The sequence below is a fragment of the Carcharodon carcharias genome, chromosome 2, assembly GCF_017639515.1.
Source record: "Carcharodon carcharias isolate sCarCar2 chromosome 2, sCarCar2.pri, whole genome shotgun sequence".
NCBI classification, from domain to species: Eukaryota; Metazoa; Chordata; class Chondrichthyes; order Lamniformes; family Lamnidae; genus Carcharodon; species Carcharodon carcharias.
The window spans coordinates 216,219,735-216,243,169 of NC_054468.1; the positions used below are offsets into that span (position 1 = coordinate 216,219,735).

At 41.4% G+C, this 23,435-nt stretch overlaps 1 protein-coding gene across 1 annotated transcript in view; it reads left to right on the forward strand.

Moving 5' to 3' along the window:
- Positions 1 to 14,485, forward strand: part of ttc27 (tetratricopeptide repeat domain 27) — a 243,222-nt gene extending 228,737 nt beyond the window's left edge. Inside the window, exons 20-22 of the mRNA XM_041207509.1 lie at positions 46 to 157; positions 4,492 to 4,592; positions 14,247 to 14,485. Coding sequence (XP_041063443.1) covers positions 46 to 157; positions 4,492 to 4,592; positions 14,247 to 14,369 — 336 coding nt within the window. The 3' untranslated portion in view covers positions 14,370 to 14,485. The remainder of the gene's footprint in view (positions 1 to 45; positions 158 to 4,491; positions 4,593 to 14,246) is intronic.
- The last annotated feature ends 8,950 nt before the right edge of the window (positions 14,486 to 23,435 follow it).

The window sequence follows — 23,435 nt, forward strand, 5'->3', positions numbered from 1 at the left end:
GCACTTCATTCATATGTTGCCTAATATGTTTCCTTTTATCTGCAGGCACTTCAGTATCTAGTTAAAGCTCATCGATGTGAAACCCAATCCAGTGGTTGGGAGAAAGATGTTGCATCTTTCAAAGAAGTAGCAAAAGGAGCGATGGAACTTGCACATGGTAAGTTCTCAAAAGTTGTAACTAGCATCTATAATTCTTAATTTTACACCCAGCTCAGTTTTTGGTAATCTGTAATCAGTGCTAACCTTCTAGATCCTGTTGTTTATGCTGTCCTGTGTAACAGCAAGAAATGCAAGTGAGGATATGTTGGATCTGACCTGTTTAATTTTGGCCGTATACCTAAGGCTTAATGTTGGGACCATTACTGTTTCTCATTCACGTAAATGACCTGGACTTGAAAATTTAATGTGATGAAGACACCATACAGCAAAGCAGTGAAATTGAAGGAAGTGGTTCAAAAATTGCTGTGAGCTGGATAGAATAAGTATTCTCATCATAGAGAGCATCACAGCCAAGCAGTGTTCTCACTTTCTCATCAGAATTGTCAGACAGCAATAAGAAGCTGATGTTTCTTTCCCCCATCCCCATTGCAAACAGTGTCTGTGGTTAGTTATTCAGTGGCAGCGGTATTTCCGTGTGAATGTAAAAATCAGTAAACCAAAAAATGTTTCAAACAAATCTTTTTTTATTTTGGAGTTTATACCAAAAATATAGACAGTTTCATAGAATCACAGAATGATGTAGCATGATAGGAACCATTCAGCCCATTGTGCCAATGCCAGAATTAACTGAGCTTTTTTGGTTCTACATTTAATTTGGTTTTGTTCTGCTCTCATCTAAAAATGAACAGGATTACAATCAGAGATTGTGGCCCAATGGAGATGAGGCCCATTGGCCTGGATTCTAATTGTTCCTTTAATAAGATGCAGTTCCCATAATATGATCACTGTTAAGAGTATTGGGTGCAGCAGTGGGTTCCCCATTAGAATAGCAACTTGCATTTATATCACTTCTTTGACATAGTACAATGTACCTGGGCACTTCACAGGAACATTAGCAAACAAAATTTGACACTAAACCGCATAAGAAGATACAAGGACAAGTGACCAGAAGAGGCAGGTTTACAGGAAAGTGATGCTTCAGAAAGGATACAGCACAGATTCACTAGGATGCTGCCTTGTATGAGGAAGTGCAAATGTGACGAATGACTTGGACTTCATTAGAACAAAACAGATTATAAAGGTGTTTAATACTATGAATGGACGCTCCCTGTTTCATTTACTGATCTCGGCTGAGGCAGTAGCAAGAACATGAGCCAAATCCAGTGCTCCGGGATCTGATCACAATCCTGTGCATTTCTGATGCATAGCACAATCATATCAAATTAGGCAAATATATTAAACCAAATTAGATGACAACAGCTTACGTTTATATAGTACCTTTAACAACCCAAGGTGCTTCAAACAGAATTTGATGCTGAGCCACATGACGAGAAATTAGGGCAGATGATCAAAAGTTTGGCCAAAAGGTGGAATTTATGGAATGTCTTAAAGGAGCAAAAGAGTGAAAGAGAAATGGAGAGGTTTGGGGAGAGAACTCCAAAGCTGAAAGCACAGTGGCTGTGGTGGAGCGATTAAAATCGGGGACGTGCAAGGAGCCAGTATTGGAGGGGTGCAAGGGAAGTGGAAACTTTAGAGGGCTGGAAGAGGTTTTAGAGATAGAGAAGGGTGAGGTCCTGGAGGAATTTGAGAATTTTAAAATTGAGGCTTGGCTCAACTGGAAGCCAAACTAGGTCAGGATTCGGTGCGATTTAGGATACAGGCACCAGAGCTGTGGCTGTGCTTAAGTTTATGGGAGATGGGAGGCCAACCAGGAGAGAATTGGAATAGTCAAATTGAGAGGAAACAAAGGCAAGGATGAGGGTTGCAGCAGCAGGTGAGCTGAGGCAGGGGCAGAGGCGGATGATGTTCGGGAGTTGGAACTGGGAAGTCTTGGGTTTTAGACAAATAAGTAAATCATAAGAATTTCAGTGAAGACAGCATCTATGGAGAGAGAAACAGTTAATATTTCAGGTTGATGACCTTTCAACAGAATAAAATTAGAACAGTTCTGATGAAAAGTCACCAACTGAAAAGTAAACTCTGCTTCTCTCTCCACAGACGCTGCCTGATTTGCTGAATATTTCTGCCGTTTGCTGTTTCTATTTCAGATTTCCAGCATCAGTATTTTGCTTTCGAACCTCAGTGAACTTGTCTTATTCTTGGAATAAACTCCAAATGAAATCATAGTACAGTTTTATTTTTATTTTGACGATGTATTGTCGCCATCAGAGTTTGCAACAGATATTGCTTGCAGGAGTCATCTGGATTTAATTGTCAAGTTTTTAAATAACTAATTGCATAAATACCTCAACTTTAGAGTAAAGCTACATTGCCAGTTATTAAAATGTGAAGAATGCACTTACATTTGGCAGTGCTGTTCATTGAGCTCATTGTAGATTCCAAGAACCAAACAAGCTCATATTGAAAAACATCATCTTCTGCCATTTCTGCCCTTACCCCTCGCCTTTCAGCATTTGGAAGGAGCTGTTCCCTCCGTGCCACTCTAGCCCACTCCCCCATCACCCTTCCTACTTGCTCTCCTTCCTCCTTCCCATGTTAATTGTTTATCAATTGGGTGTTAATTGTATACAGGTGGGGCTTAACTGTGCTGAACGGAAGCTGAAAGTTTGGTTGTTGGCTGGAGGTGCATGATGTGTAATATGTGTTTCTGTAAAGAAACACCTGTAAGTTTATAAAGACTAGGCCCCAGTTCTGTCTTTCACTGTGTCGAGCTATGTGAATTTTGTCATCCCCTGAAAACGCGATATTTTAAAAATTCTTTTAATAGGATATATGCGTCGCTGGCAAGACCAGCATTTGTTGCCCATCCCTAATTGCTGCAACTGGGTTACAGGGCTAGAAGACCAGAAAGTGGAGTCAAGGCCACTACCAAATCAGCCATGATCTTATTGAATGGTGGAGCAGCTTTGAAGGGCTGAATGGCCTACTCCTCCTAAATCCTGTGTTGCTATAGCTGAGTGGCTTGCTAGGCCATTTGAGGGCAATTAAGAGACAGCCACGTTGCTGTGGGTTTGGAGTCACATGCAGGCCAGACCAGGTAGAAAAGGCAGATCTCCTCTTAGGGACATTAGTGAACCAGATGTGTTTTTACAACAATCGATGATAGTTTTATGGTCACCATTATTGAGACTAGCTTTCTGTTCAAAATTTTTTTATTATGTAATTGAATTTATTAATTCATTGAATATAAATTGCACCAGTTGCCATGGTGGGATTTGAACCTGATGCAACAACTGCCCTCTCACTGCCATCCAGGACATCAATCACTCCTTCCAAACAAAACAGCAATTCACTTGTTCTACTTCCAACTTATATTATATTTGCTGTTCACAATGCGGTCTCTATCTTGGGTAGATAAAAGGCGGGTTGCTTTTCTGAATAGCCCTCACTTTTAGCCACAAGTGCAGCCCTCTTCTCTAGGTCACTTCTTACATCCTGCACCTCATTCCCTTTCTGACCTCAGCCGCCTACAGTTCCAGTGAAGCTCAACACAAGCTCGGGAAACAGCACCTAATGTTTTTGCTAGGCATTTTGCAACACTCAACCTAACCACAACTCCAATTTTGTCTCTTGACAGTCGGTGCTTGTAATGTAGGATGGGTATGGCAGCACTTCCAGAGGTGGGGAAAGTTGTGGTGGGAAGAGGAAATGTTTGTGTCTCTGATTTCTGTAATTTCTCTCATTGTGCCATTTTTAACTTAGAATATTTTCTCTTCTGTCATTTAATCATCATTTCTTTTCCTCTTAATCACTTCTGCAGATAATTCATTTTCTTTCCTTTGAGTATGTGGTGAATTCTTCCCAGCCTTTTCCCTTGCTCTGATCCTCACTGCAAGCTTTTTTTTAATATATTCTCTAATGTGTTGTGAGTGTCACTGGCAAGGTCAGCATTTGTTGCCCAACCCTAATTGCCCTCGAGGTGGCAATGATGAGCTGACTTCTAAAACTGCTGCAGTACATATGGCGTAGGTACATCTGCAGTGCTGTTAGGGAGGGAGTTCCAGGATTTTATCCAGGGAAGGACAGCCATCGAGTTTCAAGTCAGGATGGTGTGTGGTGTGCAGTTCATCTGTAATATCCTCCCGTTCTGATCAAAGAAACTGTGGATCTTTTTGCTTTCTCTACAGATGCTGACTGAACTGCTGAGTGTTTCAGTACTTTCTATTTGTAGTATTTTCAGATTTCCAACATCTGAAGTTTTTGCTGTTTTTTTTTAAATTTGCTAGGGTTTTCCTTCATTTTTCACAAAGTTATAATGTTAGAAAAGTACATTTATTTCTCCAGCATTGCATTATAATGTTCTGTGGTCTAATACTATAGTTGAAGTTGTGCCTTAATGTGTCTTTTATGTGTTTTCTGTTTTTTGTGCAGTGTCAATCAAATGCAGTAAAAGCAAGAATAACCCTCAGGAGGCCCTGCAGATGCTCTCCTCAGCTCGCCTTAGCCTGCGTAGCCTGTCCAGTAAAGCACAGGTAGAACACCATAAAGCTCTTTTACATTTTTTTAAATTGCTGAATCCTCTTTGCAGCTGATAGAGATGGAGGGGAATTTTCATCGTATTTGGAAGCCATTTGCAATACTTGCGTTGGAAGACGTTGTAACCCAGGAATGTGTTGTGTTCAGATAACATCCGTATTGTCATTATTTTCATATGCATCTACTCTAGGACAGAGATGTCAATGCTTCTTGTGTACTTTATTGTACGTACATATCTGTTTACATGGTGCATTGAAATTTTGCATCTAATATACATTTGCTGTATCAGGATTTTGCATGCCAGTGTGCAAATGATATTGCTGCACCACTTCAGTGGTGTTGATTCAGACTTACTAGTTCTACATAACACCTAGGTGAGACTGTGGTACCAATCTTTATATACTAATCTGTCATTAGCTATTGAGGGTAGTCTGTTTTGGTGCTCTGAGCCTCTGCCTCCACCCAGCTTAGTTCCATCAGTCGCTCTCCAGGTGAATTCTCTTAGCTCACCTCCTGCCTGCCCCAAACTTGGTTTTTTTTAGTTTTGTTCAATAAAACATATTCATAACTGATCCCAAGGCGGGTGCTGAAATTTGGAAATCCTTGCCTAAGGTACTGCCTGGCTCATTTAGACAAAAAGCAAGAGACTTCATACTATCCACAATGACCCCTTAATAACTACGGGCTAGTATTCCAACTGCCACCCATAGCACAGGTCATGGAATCAAAGCGGATGAGAAACTTTTAAGATCTTGGCCTTAATAACTTGCATGTGGTTGGTTTCAGCCCTATTTGTGACACTCTCAATCTCATGCACAAGGAATAAATTTCTTCTCTTGATGCTCAGCATTAGGTCAAAACTATTCACAACCTTCATCCAGGGACTCTTTAGGAAGGTACACTTTTGTTTCTTTTTAATCTTTGTCAGTGACCTGATGAATGGAAAGCAACACTCATTCTCTTTGCTGATGTCACCAACCAAGCCTGTATGCAGGTAGATTTGCACATTGAGAAAGATAATGCTTCATTTTCAACATTGAGAAAACCAAGTTTAAAACTTGACCAATTCCACAATAATAGTTTCTTTATGTTTCTCACAGATCAAGCTTTCACCTCTTCATTAGTTGCATCTTTAGGCCTTTCTTCCTATTGACATTCTCAGCTTTACCATCTCAGCAACCTCACACTTCCTCCATTACTAAAGATGCCTCCAAGAAGTTAGGTTTCCTTTCTTGTGCCAGATAAGTCCTTACCCTGAAAGCTGCTATCTCTCTACAAAGCCTAAGTCTATCCAGGTTTAGAGCATTGCTGCCAAAACTGGTAAAGTTCAACCAACACCTTTGTCCTCTCTTGGTCTGTCACAACCTTTCCTGTCTTATTGATGCCATTCTATTCTATCGCGTAATTTCCATAATCTCAGAGCTGTGAAACTGTTTCCTCATTATTCAGGCTTTTCAAAACCAAGCTAAACACCATTTAAATCATTAGTTCTTGATTTACTTTGTCCTTTTCTAACAACTTGTATTTATCAACACAATAAAGCACCCCAAGGTGCTTCACAGGATCATTAGAAGGCAACATTTGACACGAAGCCACTTTAAGTGACATTAGGGCTGATAGCCAAAAGCATGGTTAAGGAGGTAAATTTTAAGAAATATTTTAAAGGAGAAAAGAAAGGCATAGAGAGATTTAGGGAGGGAATTCCAGAGCTTAGGACCCAAGCTGCTGAAGGCATGACCACAAATGATGGAGCAGTTAAAATCGGAGATGCTCAAAAGGCCAGAATTAGATGACCGCTGATATCTCAGATATTGCTCTACAATATGGGTCTTGACCTTTATCACAGTTTCTCAAAATAGAGAAAACACCTGATGTTACCCCTCTCCCACAGATCTTTAAGGGTTCCAAGCATTTACCGATACTTATCAAGTGGGTTTGGAAATCATGATGGATTTACACTGGGGAAAACAAATGGCAGAAGGATGGACATCGTTGAGTTAGTTCAACCCTAGCTGTCCCTTTCGGAAACTGTACTGTTTTGCAAAGCCTGTATTGTGCCTCGGGCGGAATATGGTATTCCTGTTTGACAGGCTTCAGAGAACATTTAGAGAACATCTTGCTCCTGGGCTAGAAACTCCCAACTCTATTGAGGCAACAAACAATGGGCATAGTGCATTCATGCTGGAGACCAGCTTCTAGACTATTGCAGTGTTGTAGCTGAGCTGTCAATCCTTTTTGAGCATGATGAGTAACATTGTATGAATTACAAGCATTTAAGCCAGACTGCCACTTTTATGCCAAGAATACAAGAGCTGCCACTGTACTAAAAAGTCAATGCTGGATACCAATGGCAATGTTTCACGCATCACTTCCAGGTCGAGAATAGCTTTTTCCCATGTGATGATATTATTTAGAAGTTGGAATATAAAAATAATCATCAGTTCATGAATCCAGATTACTGATACCACAGTTCAGCTTCTCGAAACCTTTATCTGTCCTGGAAGCCTTTATTAATGAGAGATCCATTCTTGTTAACACTTGTCACTTGCTACATTTCAAAAACATTTCAGTGACATCAGTATCATTTAAAAAAAACTATGCCACCAGTAAGTTTCACATGTTAACAGGTTGAAAAGGGAAGGCCATTTGTATGCTACCTGATTGGAATGTCATCTGTTGATTAGGCACTTCCACATAATACTGGATCCAGCACTGGTGTGTGTTAAACAAATTGATATATTGGAAACCAGCAACGTTATTTCAAAATTCAATGAAGGAAGTTTGTCTTCAGCTTTTTGTTGTTTGTTCAATGTAAATTTCTATAATTGTACATTGATAGTTTGAATTTCAGTTAAAAGGCATAGATTACTGGTCCCAACTCTGAAATATTAGTCATGTAGGAAATCTTTGGCGGTGCCTGATTTGAGGAAGCAGTTTTGAAAGTTTGTGCTACCATTTGGAAAATTAGTGATGAAAGCCTCCGTTCAGTTCATTAAAATGTTCGTAATTTTACAACCAGTGCAACTTCAAACAACACTCACCAACACAAATACAAATTAGTTTCTGAAGCTTCATTTCTGTAATCTCAATCCTGCTTGAAAATGAAGTCACTACCAGTACAGTGCCTAGCATAAACCAAGCAAATTAAGACATTTTCAATCACTGGCTAAGTGTGATTCTGCAGTCACTATCCACATTGTCACTTTCCTCTGGACTGGTGCTACATCTTTCATAGAGATGTAGCATTACAGTTTTCAGGCAATTTTAAGATATGATTATGATCCAGGAGTCATATCACAAGTCAGAACATCAACTGTACGATGAAATACAGCTGCAGTGTTGTACTATTGAGATTATTGTCACACTGAGGTCTCCAGAAGGAAAATATTCAAAGCATAACCCCACAGCAGAGATGATATATCCCTAAATCTGGGTGTGCTGGATACACAAACATAGGTGGGAGGATTGCATGCCAGTGTGGGAACCATTCTTGATTTTCTCTCCGGTGATCTGAATAGATGGGAAGAATCCCACATAGGCAGCTGATTGTTTCTTCCTGCCTGATCTTTCTCTGTACCCCATGTACAATCAATACGATGCACCTAGGAACATCTGTTTCTCCATTGTGGTAACCTAAACTGCAACATCTCCAAGAGGATGGTCTGACATCAGTTTGATTCAGAATTGGCTGCCTCCATATAAATGTAGCTGGTGCAATGGCTGTATGTGTGTATCCTTATTTGTACAGCTATGTATTTTCCTGTATTGCCATATGTTTTTCTAAACAATAGAAATGTTAAAGCAGCTTTTTCAACGAGACATGAAATAGAAAATCTTTATTGAAATTTGCCATTCACAGGTCTGGGTGCTGGCACTACATTTACATATGTTGCGTCTCAACCCTGCTATTTCCAGTGCAAGTGATCAATATCATGTGATGCTTTTTGGTTCAGTTTTGTCCTTCATGCATGAGACATAACAGCTACTGTTTTGTGTCACGATGCATGGCATGGCACGATTGATAGCTGAGTGTGAGTGGAGTAAATTTACTTTCCAATCCCTAGGACTAAGTATCAGCATTCTAATACTCAACACCATTGTAATCTTCTTCTGTACAATGAAATGTCTCTCTCCCTTTAATTTAGAGCACTAAGTCCAAAAGTCAGTCTTGTTTCTCATTCCTCAATGATTTTCACTGCCAGTCAAACACTATTACAGGGGAAAATACTAACAGGATTCTACAAGTGGCTTATCCATATCCATCTGGACAGTGTGAAAGCCATAAATAATCAACAACCAGTAGGCTATGCCTCAAACCTGAAGAACTAAACACATTTGTGACAGAAAGCTATCCAGGACATACACTTGGCATTCCTTTGAGGAAGTATCATGGACATTTTTAAAGACGGCTGAGGCTCATGGGATTAACATTCAAATGAGCAAACTGAATTGGAAACTAGCTTCACAATAGGAAATGAAAGGTGAAGGTTAAAGCAGCAACCAGCTGCAGGGGACCTATTTAGGTTGACTGCTCTTCGCACTTCGTTTCTTAAATGAAATAAGGGAGAAAGCATCCACCGCTGGTATAAAATTTAATGCTGACATCATCTCATTAGTGCTATGCAAAGGGATTCAGATAAATGATTTGAATGAGCTAAAGAGAACAGGTCGAAACTAATGCACAGGGTCAGGAAAGATTCCATTTTTTCCATCTGTGCATAACTGTTATCAGCCAAGGCATCATTAGGATATCTGATTGTAAAAGGGGGTGGGGGGAGGAAGAGAAAAAAAGCAAGATAATCTACCCTTATATCATCTTGCTGATGAAGCTACTTTTGGAATATTATGCACTATTTTAGACATACTTGTGACAGAGACCTAGGACAAGGGGACATGGATAGAGAAATTAAGGGCAGAGAACAGGAGAAACTTTTACACAGTGGATCGTGAGGCTGTGGAATACACACTGGCAGAATTAGCAACTGAGCAGCGATAATGTTAAAATTTAAACATAGGTTAGGTAGATAGTTGAAGGACAAATTAATAAAGTGATATATGAACAGGCGGCCACATGGGATTAGAGCTACTACTCCGGTGGAGGATAAACATCCGTAGAAGCTGTTTCAGTGCTGTCATTTCTATATAATTCTGTGACCTGGTCAACAGCTATCCCTCAACCAACACCACCAAAACAGATTGTCTATTTATTTATCTCATTTCTGTTTGTGGGATTCTTGTTATATTACGGTAGTGACCACACTTGTTGACTGTGCAGCTTTTGGGGACATCCTGAGGATGTGAAAGATGCCATGTAGATGCTGTGGCTCAACAATAATACTTTTAATGCCAGCCTTGGGAGAGAAATTATATTTTCATTTTCAACATGGGCCACCACCCTTATACTCAGAATGGGCAAGATTCTGCTGAGGACCTACCTCCACTAGAATCTGAAGTGAGACCACCCAAGTTATTTATCTTGGGACCTTTTGCATTTGATAGACCAGACAAAATTTTTCTATAGGCCTGAGTTGGAACTGAGCTTAGGTCACAAGAGGGAAAAATGAGTGCACCAACCCACTGCAAAATCCCGTCCCCTAGACACTTGTAATGTTGAGAATCCTGGACCCGAATGGGCCGAATTTTAGTGCACAGAAACAGATGGGTCAGAGTCTGGTCAGATGTTTAAATTTTAATGACCTGAAACTCTACTCCAACTGCCCTCTTCTGAGCTTAATGAAAGTGGACAAGGTGGGGAGGTGCCAACCTGCTCCCAGGAGGCGTGTTGGCAATTTAAATACTTCAATGAGGCCAGCTGCCTCCAAGTTAACCAACTTTGCAAGTTTTATAGTGGATGGTTGGGTTTCCTCGGCATTGGGGAAAAATCGATAGTTGGAGGGATGACGGTATAGATTTAGGGAGGAGGCAAGCGCCCTTCCAGCACTGCATGTGGGCTAAGCAGGGAGGGACTGCTACCAACACCCACCCACTCACCCATACAAAGACCCCCATATACAGAGATCTGACCTACCTACTGCTGCAGCCGCTCTGGAATCTTCCCTGCCTGAAGCCAAGCCTGTCAACCAGGTTAACTTGCTGGCAGGGAACCTGTCACGTACAAAAGATATACACTGGCGTTAAAATTCCACAGTGTATGGGGAAAGCCCAGAGCTCTGGGTTTCCCAGCCCTAACTCCGCTTCCCCTCCTGCATACTTAACCCACCCCTGTTAATACCCAGACCATTGTGTCAAACCATAAAGTTCGTTTGCAGTCTTCTCAGAATAAGGAGAAAATTGCTAACCGTGTAGTTCAAAACAGGCATCCCAGAGCCCAATATGTTGGTATGGTAGTTTGTTCTGAGATTGATTGGCTGATTACTGGCTGGCTCATGTGATTTCCCTGTACAATGAGACTGAATCTTGGTCCTCTTCTTTGAAGTTGACTAGAGTCCAATGCCTTCCAGAAGGATTGGGAAGCTCAGAGATGCGTCAATTTGCACTATCCTTGCATACATCTGGTTGTAGTATTCTTAGAAGCTTTGGAGCAAGGGGGGCAACAGTCCACCCTTTCATTAATACAATCAGAGAGATGGGGAGGAAGGTTAATATTTAAAAATATAAACTAAATTGCTCTATTGTTATCAAAGGGTTAAAATTACCCCATAAATGTCTCTGTTATTTGGAAACAAAATGTCTTCATTGAATTTTTTTCCCATTTGGTCACAAAGGAAGCTATTGTGGTTAATATTGACACATTTATTGTCTTGAATATTACAGGAGCATTTTACAAGCTAGTTCAGAAGCACATCTGTTTTACAAATGGGGAGGTGCTGCCAGGATAGCCATCCTTCATTTGTAAACCTATTCTAACCCAATATTCATCTATCTTCCTCTCCCCAAGAAAACTTAGCTTTTGTAACATTGTTCATCAAATCACGCTGTCTTTAAAAGCAAAGCTTCTTTTCATTTTTTCACTTGTTCTTGTATTTATTTATTTTTTACCATTTTATTTTCTTCCTTCTCCTGAATGAAGTTACTCTTGCCAGGATGCAGTTCCATGGGCATTTCCCGCCCTCAAGTGACTCCTAAACTGAAGCTTTGATACGACACCGCATTTACCCACCAAGCTTATGGTCAATTTTTTTCATTTCCTGCTCCATGGCAGAATTTAATTAGTAAATCTCTACTTAAAGTTGGAGCAGACCTGCAGATCACCAGCTTAGGTATTTCTTCTTGAGAAGGGTGCCTAATCAAGGAGCTACATAGGATTACGTTTGATGTTCTGATGGTGGGGCTGCCAAAGCAGATCCTCACGGACAATTGTTGTGCAGGGTTCAGCAAAACACTTGTAGCCCTGTGTGCGTTGTTTAGTACTAGTTAGAAATGTGGGCTCTTCTGTCTGCACCCACTATTCTTTTTCACTTTCGTGGTATTGGCAGTCTAGGCCCATCAGTTTTAAGCTTTATTGTGTAAAGTGACCTTTGCTTTATTTCTGAATCATCATTCGGAAGCCGCTGGAACCCTGTCTGTAACTATCTATCTGCTGGTCCTTGTTATAACTCGGTATAGAACAAAGAGCTTGACTTTATACAGAACATGGACTGAAAAGCAAACATTTGTGACGCAATCCACTCTGATCCACATCAGTTTTAAAAATTATCTTGGACAAAATTAGAACCCATCTGGGGGGGGAAGTAATTCAACTAGGATTGATTTTACATGGATCTTTGGCTAATGAGAATTTCCAAAACCAAAGTTCACTTTTCCTGTACAGCACAGCGTTTGTGTGGCCCTGTAAGTCATAGCAGTCTCTGCTCTTTTGAACCATTTTATCAATGGATTTCCTGAACCCCCACTTCCCACGCAGTTCACTCTGTAACAGCAGTGTATTTTCAACTCTTCCATTTTTATGGCTTTGAATACGAGATTCATTTGGAATAAAAAAATAATTTTTTTTCTCCTCCAGTATCGTATAGAGTTTTATTTTTACAGTGATTTGGGCCCTGTAGTAAATTAGCTACACAGTGGAGACTGTGAGCATGAAGTTGCTCCAATTGTATCTTTATTATGGGTTCCGCTACCTTTTCAGCCTTTCAAAATTGTTGATGGTGTTGGGGCAAGGGATATATAGCCTAGCAATACTGGAAAAAAAATCATTGAGCTTTGCTGAAAAAAATAGACTTTTTTTTGTTGAAGCTTTTTGTCTTGGACTCTGATTGATAGAGGTGTTGCCATGGAGAATGCACTAGTTGATGGTGACTGACAGCTAACTGCCAATCATTATTTGAAATTTAAACCAGGCAGCTTGACTCTGGTCAAGGCATTGCCCTGAGGAATGAACCAGCAAATGGCTGTCACTTACTTTGTTCAGCTGAAACAGGCGCAATGTGTGTACATGTTCTTTCTGTCTGCAAAGTACAGGGCACTGTGTATTAATATACGTAGCTTCCAGTACATGCAAGTACGCCACAATGTGAGCCCAACTGACAATCTTATATTGGTTGTCAGTGTAATTCTTAGCACATTGAGGATTATTTAGCAAAAGTTGGCCAATCGCAGAATCACATCAAATTGTGGACACTGCCAATCAGTGTCTACTTGCCAACCAATTAGCACTCTCTTCGCATATAGTATAAATTGTTGTTCCCTTTACATTTGGTATTCTTGTGAATTGTCTTGATGAGTGCAAGACAAAAGGTTTCTTCAAAAAATGATTTCTTTTTCAGCAATACTCAAGTTCTGTACTACCAAATGACTATTGCTGAGCTCTGAGTCCTGCTCAGGGTTTCATCTTGCTGACTGCCATACCCAAAATAGCAGAATTGGTAGCGATGCCTCCAGTAGGTACTGTTTGGCTTTGCTGCTGACTGTTCATTTCAATGGAGGCAGGGAGGGAAGCCCTTATTTTTTTCTGCCTCGACTATGCTTCAAAATAATTTACCTGAAGCCCCCTTGGGCCATTTTTGAGGTTCAGGGTATGGTGCTATATAAATGCAACTCTGGCAACAGAGAACAGTAGGTCGATAACACTCCAGGATTGCCTTCAGATTCAGTCTTGCAAATTTCTTGTGTCAGTGAGACCTTTAAGCTTAAACTTGCAGAGTTTTTGTGTGTTTGTAACTAGATTAATGAAAAGCAGATGCTGCCTGACCTGTTGAGCATTTCCTGCAAAATTTCTGTTTTCATTTTAGGTTTTCAGCATCTGCAGTATTTTGTTTCTGTATTTGTGATTAGATTAAGTTGGGAGTGCCAGCATTTTTCGGTGTGAAAATTGGGTTGAGCTATGAAGCATTGTTGCATTCTTGTGCTCAAGCTGCTTAACATTTAACCAAGGTGCACCTGAGCAGGTCAGAAATGAAAGCAGGTCTTGTTTTATAAAAGGTTGGACTATTCAAGTAACACATTTTCAGATGTATCAGTTTTAAGCATCAACATTTATTTAAAAACCCAGCTGTGGTGCTGGCTGATAGCTATTTGGCAGTGTAACGTTGATGAAATTTAATGCTGCTTCCTAATTGTAACTAACGCTGATGTTTGTAAGGAGCACAAAGAGCGAAAGATAGATTAAGGGATCAGATTAGAAATAGCTGCTCATTAAACTGGTCCTTAAATTTCTATTGATTCATTTTTTCTTTTGTTTTTGGCCTTAACAGCAGCTTTACACCGACGTTACTACAGGTGAAATACAGAGCGAGTTAGCTGATGAGAAAACAACAATGGACAACATGATTCTGGAGCTTCAAGACCTCAGCAACCAGCTGAGGAATCAGTCATGAGGAAAAGGAAGAATTGAATCTCGCTCCCCCACCGAGATACCAGGGATTCTCTGTAAACCTGTAATGAGTTATTGCACTAGATGTATTTAATCAATAAAATATTCCTTTTATACAAACTGGTATTAGGGTGGCATTTTCATCTCTCTCATATCAAACTTCAAATGTTGGATTTTTTTTTCCAACGTGCTTTCTGGAAAATTCTCAAGTGTAAACCGAGCACCACAGTCCACGCTTTCCATTAAAATGCAAAGGAAGGAATGAGCTTGCATTTATATAGTGTCCTTTCATATCATCAGGGCATCCTAAGCCTCAACAACCATTGGATATCGTGCCAAGATGTTCAGATGCTGTTAGTAAGCATTGCGAGAAACCTCCCTTTTTTAAGGTGCGATGTTGCCTCCTTTATAGTTGTGACTTTCATCCATTTTATTTCATTTTAGGGGCAGGGTGGTGATATAAGTGTAAGATTCGAAATCAAATATAATGGGGATTGCACTCAAATGACAAAATAGCTAATAAAATCATGTCGCAACTTGAGTATCATGGCAGGGATGGAGCCACATGTGTTACCAGCCCTGCAGTGTGGGTGGAGGTGTGTGAAATGGGGAAAAGAGGTTGCAAGCTGCCACAACAACTTGCTATAATAATACAGCACCTATATCATAGCAAAATTCCCTAAATTGGCTGCAGACTGATTTCTTAAAGAAAAATATGTGACAATTGAGAACGAAGTTTGACATTTTATTGAAAACACTTTATTTAAATGGTGGAGTTTTATTAAATCAACTGCTTTACTCCATTAGCCTAACTTCTAGCTCCACGCAACAGCTGCATACTGTAGGAAGCTGGAGGTGAATGTTGCTTTCACTTCAGCAATTGGTGGTCTTATGAGTGTTTCTAGACTTTTCTTAATGTGCAATCATTAGAAGTAATAATAGGTGTGTTACTTTATTGCAATCCACAGATGTGTCCTGTACAAGGATTGCTATTATTTTCTTTCTGAACTCACAGGTATTTTAAGCCAGCCTCTGGGGCGAGTTGGAAGTCAGGTTAAACAAACTGCTATTAAAATGATAATCTCAAACTGTTCTGCTGCCTTAAAGGAAAATCCATTATCACCTCATTTTGCTTACGCAAATACTTAGACTAATTGGCATGGGCTCAGTCATAAAGATGAAGTAGCTCATATTTGTATTCCACAGAAGGTGGAATTTGTAATCGCACCAAAAAGTCTAAAAGCACTTCAGACAGTGAACTACTTTTGAAGGGTTGTGGCGATTGCTACTCTGGTAAATGTAACAGCTATTTCTGCAGTATCAGTGTCTACAAATGGCAAGGCTATGATATCAGTAGAGGGGGGGAGTCATGGCCAATGCAGCTGCTTCAGGTGTGGTTTCTTCGGACATTCAGTTGCTGATGTCAGATGTATCGTCCAGATCACGTAATACTGCAAACCTGTTGGTTACACAGAAGGTGGAATCTAGGATAGAAATAGAGCCAGACACATCATTTGCAGCCTGTTATGAGCCTGAACAAGACTCTCAAGTTTTTTGTACGATCTGGTTAGGGACCAGCAACTTTTTATTTAAAGTAGACAAAACTTCGAGATCAAAGACATTTGCTAAGAGAATAAAGCCTCAAAATTCCTTGATTTTTGAACAAACAAAATCAACTTTACCAGGTCAAAAAGATAAAACAATTTACAATATCTACCTTATACTATAACATTCAGAGTTAATGAGGTAAATGTGAATTAACAGGCATACTGTCATTTAACATCCACACTACACGTTAAGTAGCAAATGTGAGCAAGACAGATCCCATGGATTTCTGTGCAACTTACCCAGAGAACAGTAAACAGTGCGAGTCAACTTCTTGTGTTAAAACTCTGTCTTTCTCATGAGGGATTTCAGTATTCACCTTCAAAGATCTAGCCTTGGAATTCGCTCCAAAAGTTGCACTGACTCGGAATGTCCCTCCATCAGCACACCTTGCAGGATTTTAATCAGTTCTGTTGAAGAGCCATACGGACTCGAAACGTTAACTGTGTTCCTCTCCGCAGATGCTGTCAGACCTGCTGAGTTTTTCCAGCTATTTTTATTTTTGTTTTTGTTTTGGATTTCCAGCATCTGCAGTTTATTGCTTTTATCTTAGGGTTTTAACCTTGTCTTCTGAGACTCTGTTCCTCTGGATTCCCGAGTCTGCACTGCAGCACCATCTCACACATACAACTTCAGCTCTTTGGCTGCGTCGAGCGGAACACTACTGCTCCAAAGATGTTCCGCAGCACACAATCACCAACCTTCTGCCGCCTTCAATCTCCAGGGCTTCTCCCAAGTCCTCACTGGTTAAAAGTGCTGCAGTTGGCAGACTTTACTACTTGGAGCCTCTTTCTTTGTTCCTCCACCTGATCGTTCATACCAATGGTCTCCTATTTCCGGCGGCTCCTTCCCCAGTTCTTTCTCTTTAACTGGGACCTCTCCCTGTCCCTGTCTGGGACTCTTCTCTGGTTACGGTGCTCTGCTCTGATCAGGGCCACCTGATCAGGGTTTTTGCGCCATTTTCTTTTTCCACAGGCCAATCCTTGCCCTGAAGAACAACAAAGCATGTACTACCCACCGATAAGCTATGTTTAGATCTCGTAACAGGTCTCAAAATCTATTTAAGTAAGTCACTGAAGAGATGTGCCAGGTCTGTTACCTTCTTGGAATTGGCAATTTCCTGCTGATTCATTCAATCTCTCTATTTAGCAAGTGAAGAACCAATATGTCTCAGCTTAGTGCCCTCTCTACCCAAGGGTACCTTAAAAGTGTAACATGCAGTGCCTGTTGAACTGGCATCATTCTCCTGCCTTCTGGATCCTGAGGGTCATTAAAAAAAATGGAATGAAATTTGAGAAGGTGGTAGAGAGTCACCTTGAACTGCTATGATCCACCTGGTTTAGGTACACTCAGAGTGCTGTTAAGTAGGGTGTTCCAGGATTTTGACCCAGTGACAAGTGAAGTAAGAATGGTGTGTGGCTTGGAGGGGAACTTGCAGGTGGTGGTGTTTCCATGCATCTGTCAAAGGAGCCTGGTAAGATGCTGCACTGCATCTTGTAGATAGTACTCACTGCTGTCTGCCGGTGGTGGAGGGAATGGGTATTTAAGGTGTTGGATGGGGTGCCCATTAGGTGGTCTGTTTTGTTCTAACTGGTGTGGAGCTTCTTGAATGTTGTTGGAGCTGTACTCTTCCAGGGACATGGAGAGTATTGCACCACACTCCTGACTTGTGCCTTGTAAATGGTGGACAGGCTTTGGGGAATCAGGAGGTGAGTCACTCACTGCAGAATTCTGACCTGATCTTGTAGTCACAGTATTTAGGAGAGGAACTTAAAATGATTATGATCACTAGAGAACAAGTACTAGGTGAACTAATAGAACTAAGGGCTGACAAGTCCCCTTGACCTGATGGTATTGCATCACACCCCTAACTTGTGCACTGTAGATTGTGGACTGGCTTAGGGGAGTTAGGAAGTGAGTTGCTCACCACAGAATTCCCAGCTTTTATGGCCACAGTATCTATATGGCTGATCCATCTAGTCAATGATAACCCCCCCACCTCCCAAGATGTTGATAATGGGGGGATTCAATAATGGTAATGCCATTAAATGTCAAGGAGAAATGGTTAATAATCAAAAGTAGAAAATTATGCAGTCTCTCCCCATTTAAATAATTTTCTACTTTTCTATTCTTTCTGCCAAAGTGGACAACTTCCCATTTCCCCACATTATACTCCATCTGTCAAATTTTTGTCCACTCTTTAACCTACCCATATCCCTTTGCAAACACTTTGTATCCTCCTCACAAATTGCATTCCTACCTATGTTTGTATTGTCAACAAATTGAGCTACAACAAAGTTGATCCTCTCATCCAAGTCACTAATATAGATTGCAAATAGCTGAGGCTCCAGCACTGATCCCTGCGGCACTCCACTAGTTACAGTTTGCCAACCTGAAAATGACCCATTAATCTTGACTGTTTCCTGTTGGCCAATTCTCTATCTATGCTGAGTTATCACCCCCAACATCATGGGCTCTTATCTTGTGCTGTAGCTTTTATGTGGTACCTTACTGAATGCCTTTTGGAAATCCAAATACACTACATCTGCTGATTCCCCTTTATCAACCTTGCTTATTACATCCTCCGGGAACTGCAATAAATTTGTCAAACATGATTTCCTTTTCAGCAAACCATGTTGACTCAGTCTGATTGCATAATGATTTTCTAACTGCCCTGCTACTACTTCATTAATAATGGATTTTAGCATTTTTCCCAATGACAAATGTTAGGTTAACTGGCCTATAGTTCCCTGCTTTCTGTCTCCCATCTTTCTTGAACAAGGTGTTATATTCGTGGTTTTCTAATCTGCTGGGACTTCTCTAGAATCAAGGGAAATTTGGAACATTACAACCAATGTATCCACTATGTTGCAGCCACTTCCTTTAAGACCCTAGGCCATCCAGTCCAGGGGACTCATCAGCCTTTAGTCCCATTAGTTTTTCTGGTACCTTTTCTCTAGTGACCATGATCATTTTAAGTTCCTCCCTCTCATTAGCCCCCTGCTTTTCTACTATTCTTGGGATGCTTTTTGTGCCTTTTGCTATGAAGACAGTTACAAAATACTGTTCAAACTTGTTTCCATTTCCTTGTTTGCCATTATTAATTCCCCAATCTCTACCGCTCAGGGTCCAATGCTCACTTTCGCTACTCTTTTTCCTTTTTATAGACTTGTAGAAGCTTTTACTGTCTATTTTGTATTTTTTTACTAGCCTTCTCTTATATAACTTCTCCCTTATTTTTGGTCATCCTTTGCTGGTTTCTAAAATTTTTCCACTCTTCTTGCCTACCGCTAGTCTTCACAGGATTATACATCTTTTCAATTTGATAGTGTCCTTTTGCCTGATTTCAACTAGTTTCCATTTCCCTAGAAGTTTTGATTTCCCATCTCAGTTTCAGTTGTAGTTTCCCTAGAAACCGGAAGGTTCAGCTTCTCTTTTCAGTTAGGGTCTGTCTCAAAAAACATAAGCTTTGAAATCATGGATTTGATCATGATAGTCATTGTACTTGCAGTGCTTTCATGATGATGTGAGGTAGAGAATTGAAGGATTTTAAATTAGCAACAATGGGTTCAAGATTTTACTTGGATGCCCACAGATTTGCATTTAACTCATCGCTAATGGCCATATGATCTTGAAGGACCCCATTGATTTTCCACAGTTGACGTGGTTCATCATTTCCTCAGGCAAGTCAAAGAAGGGTGGTCAGGCTGGACCCTCCCCAGTCTAATTGTTTTTGGCTGTTGTTTATTGGGCCTTTTGCACAAATAATTCTCAAATTTACACAGATAATAAAGTCCATTTGAATGGAATTGAATTAAGTCTAATGGGGTCCACAGTTGCCTTTGTCTGTTTCATCACTGTTTTTTGAAAGCAAGTACCACATCAGTCTGTTTCTAATCTACTGGCAGCTCCAGGTTGTCCAGTGACTCCATCATAATGTGCATCAGTGCCTGACTATTTTCCCCTCTGGTCTGTTTCTGCATTCCGGAATAAATACCAACTAACCTGAGCATTTATTGCATTTAGTTGCTTGGTAATACAGAGCTTGAGTATTACTGAAACAGGAGACATGCCATTGAAGCTTTTCATCTTGCACTCATCAGGACAGATTTGCAAGAATTCCAAATCTAAAGGGAACAACAATTTATACTGCGTAAGAAGAGGGCACTTCTGAGCCCTTTTACCTCTCCTAGGATTTGCATCTCAGTTATATCTAAGGCAACAATATACTTAGTAAAGCAGAACATAGCCTTGGCCATTTACTGAGCCATGGTTTGGTAGAGGAAAGGGTTTGTATTTTTGTAGTGTGGCTGTACTGGGGAGAGGTGACCAGTGAAAGTTGTGCTCATGGTTACAGTGACAATGGAAATGATGGAACTGAGGAATCTTAGCAGGCAGGCCACAGAGCGAAACTGGAAGCTACCAGAAAAGACATGGGACCAAATCTTCAGGTCTCCGGATTGTCAGAGACCAGACATATGATTGAGATATCCATAGGGGCCCTGTGGAAGTTCCAACACATGGATCTCTGTGGGAACTGCCCAGAAAATTTCAACTTCCAATGGGCAATTCCCCTGCTCCTCAGGACCCTCCACAAGTATCTCCAACTCTGAGTTAAGAGTCGGAGACTTGGGGCAGTTCTGATGTACTTACCTGGATAGTTATCCAGTAAATGTGAAACAGATTAAAATCTAGTCTAATTCCTGGGTAACTACAGAGCTGACCCCCCCTCCCCCACCACCTCAACTCAAATCATTCACACTGACTCCCAGCTAACCCTCCACCACCCCCCCCCCCACCCCACCAACCCTGTAACCCCTCCACAACTTCCCTTCCAACAACCACCCGGCTACCCTCCCAGCCCAACCCGACTATCCTCCCAGCCCAACCCGACTACATACCCACTCACCCACATACCCGCCTCACCCATGTGCCCCATTACCCACCTATCCACCCCATCTACTTCCCCTTACCCATTCATCCACCTTCCCACCTCACCCACCTACCCCCTGCCTCCTACCCACCTACTCACGCACCCACTCATCCATTTACTAACATCCACTACCATTCAGACTGGACATTTAAACTTACCATATGGCAGCCAATGCTGTAAAAAGGGCACGAATCTTGTCTTCCCCTAACTCTACTATGATCCAATGGAATTCTCCAAGGGACACTACACTCCGCATTACCGGGATAGCTGGGTTCGGAAGACCCCGGTATAAGTGCCGCAATGTCAGATTGAGCAAATCCCCAACAATGATTGCCATTCTTCAAAAGATTCAAGCTGTGTTCTGCCAAGCCCTTCAGTTAGGTAATAGGATGTGGTGTGTGGAGACCCAAAGAGCTCAGCTTTTTAAAAAAAGTCCTATTTAATGCTGTAAACCTATTTTGTGCAAAAAGCAATCTAATTTTCCATCCTACAGTAACAGGACCAGTGACCTTTCGTCAGGAGGATCCAAGCAAACTATATCGACTGAAAAGAACAATCTTTTCAAAACAGATTGCCCAACATTTACAAGTTCATGTGTGACGCACTAAGCCCATTAAGCAGGGAGGTATCACAGCTGAGGGCCTGATGCTTTATGTTTCTGGAATGTCTACCCCAGTGTTTAATAGTCATTCCAGGAACAAGATGGCTCTGAGTTTCACCTGTGGTACATTTTCTCCCAGCAGGTCATGCTTGGTAATTAGAATTACAGAAATCCAGGAACTGTGTATTTTTCTTCTCTGAAAACTTGGCCAGCTTGGGTGGTGGTATAATGTAGCCTGGTTCTGTCTCCACCTCTGTGTGTGGGGAAGGTGAAGGAGGAATGTGAACAAAACACCGCCGTCCGTATTTTCTCTGGTAATAGCCAGCTTCCGTTCCACAATCAACTAATTTCTTGTCTTACTATTCTCCTTGGGAAATGCTTTAATAGAAGCTGTTTTGATTTACAGAAATTAAATGTGAAAAAGGAAAGAAATACCACAAATCACCTTGCTGGTGACTGTTTGAAGAATGAAAAATTGAAGACTCACCCCGGAGACCAGAGCACATAATCTAGACTCAGTGTAGGACTGAGGGAGTGCTGCATTGTCTAAGGTGCTACCTTTCATTTGGGACATTAAAGTGAGAACCTCTCTGTGCTCGGGCTGTGTGTAAAGGTTTCCATGACACACATATTGTATAGGCTGTAAACACCATTCCTGCTCCTATTTATTATATCCTTATTTGAAGAAATGCAGAAGTGGTTTCTTGGTTTCTGGTTTGCCTTTATCCTTCCCCCTCCTATCATCATCATAGGCAATTTGTCATGTTGAGGCTGAATCTTCCATGTGGATGGCTGCGTGGAAATGAGGTGTCAGTGTTGATTGTGGGTTTGCAGATGACCTATGAGGCCTAGCTTATCCTTACGGGTTCTCCCACAGTGAGGACATCAGATGTTGGCTGGTAGAGGTGGTGGCGGATTGTTGGCTCGTGCAGCTGCCCTCTCTTTCCATCTCTCCCTCCGTTCTCTCTCAGTGGCGGGTCTTGTTGACTGAATCACAGAATCTTTATAGTGCAGAAGGAGGCCATTTGGCCCATCGAGTCTGCACTGGCTCTCTGAAAGAGCATTCTACCTAGTCCCACTCCCCTGCCTTGTCCCCATAACCTTGCAAATTCTTTCTTTTCAGATAGCAATCCAATTCCCTTTTGAATATCCTTGATAGAATCTGCCTCCACCACCCTCTCAGGAAGCTCGTTCCAGATTCCAACCACCCTCTGGGTGAAAAAGTGTTTCCTCACTTCACTTTTACACCTTTTGCCAGTTAGATTGGAAGGTCTTGACATCATTTTTGATGACCAATCACCATTTTGGTCACAATTGGGCATCTTTTTAAAATTTTTATTTATTCATTCATGGGATATGGGAATCACTGGCTGGACCAGTATCTATTGCCCAGCCTTAAAGTCCTGTGAGAAGGTGGTGATGAGCCACCTTCTTGAACCGCTGCAGTCCATGTGTTGTAGGACACCCATAGTGCTGCTAGGAAGGGAGGCCCAGGATTTTAACTCAGCGACAGTGAAGGAACATCAATATAGTTGAAAGTCAGGATGGTGGGTGACTTGGAGGGGAATTTCCAGGTGGTGGTGTTCCCATGCATCTGCTGTCTTTGTCCTTCCAGGCAGTAGTGGTCGCTAGCTTGGAAGGTGCTGTCGAGGAAGCCTTGGCAATTTGCTGCAGTGCATCTTGTAGATGGTACACACTGCTGCCACTGTGTGTGGTGGAGGGATTGAATGTTTAAAGTGGTGGATGAGGTGCCAGTCAAGCAGGTTGCTTTGCCCTGGATTGTGTTGAGCTTCTTGAGTGTTGTGGGGTCTGCACTCATCCAGGCAGGTGAAGAGTATTCCATTACACTCCTGTCTTGTGCCTTGCAGAACTGTTCTGTTGAAGAGTCATGCGGACTCAATGTTAACTGTGTTCCCCTCCGCAGATGCTGC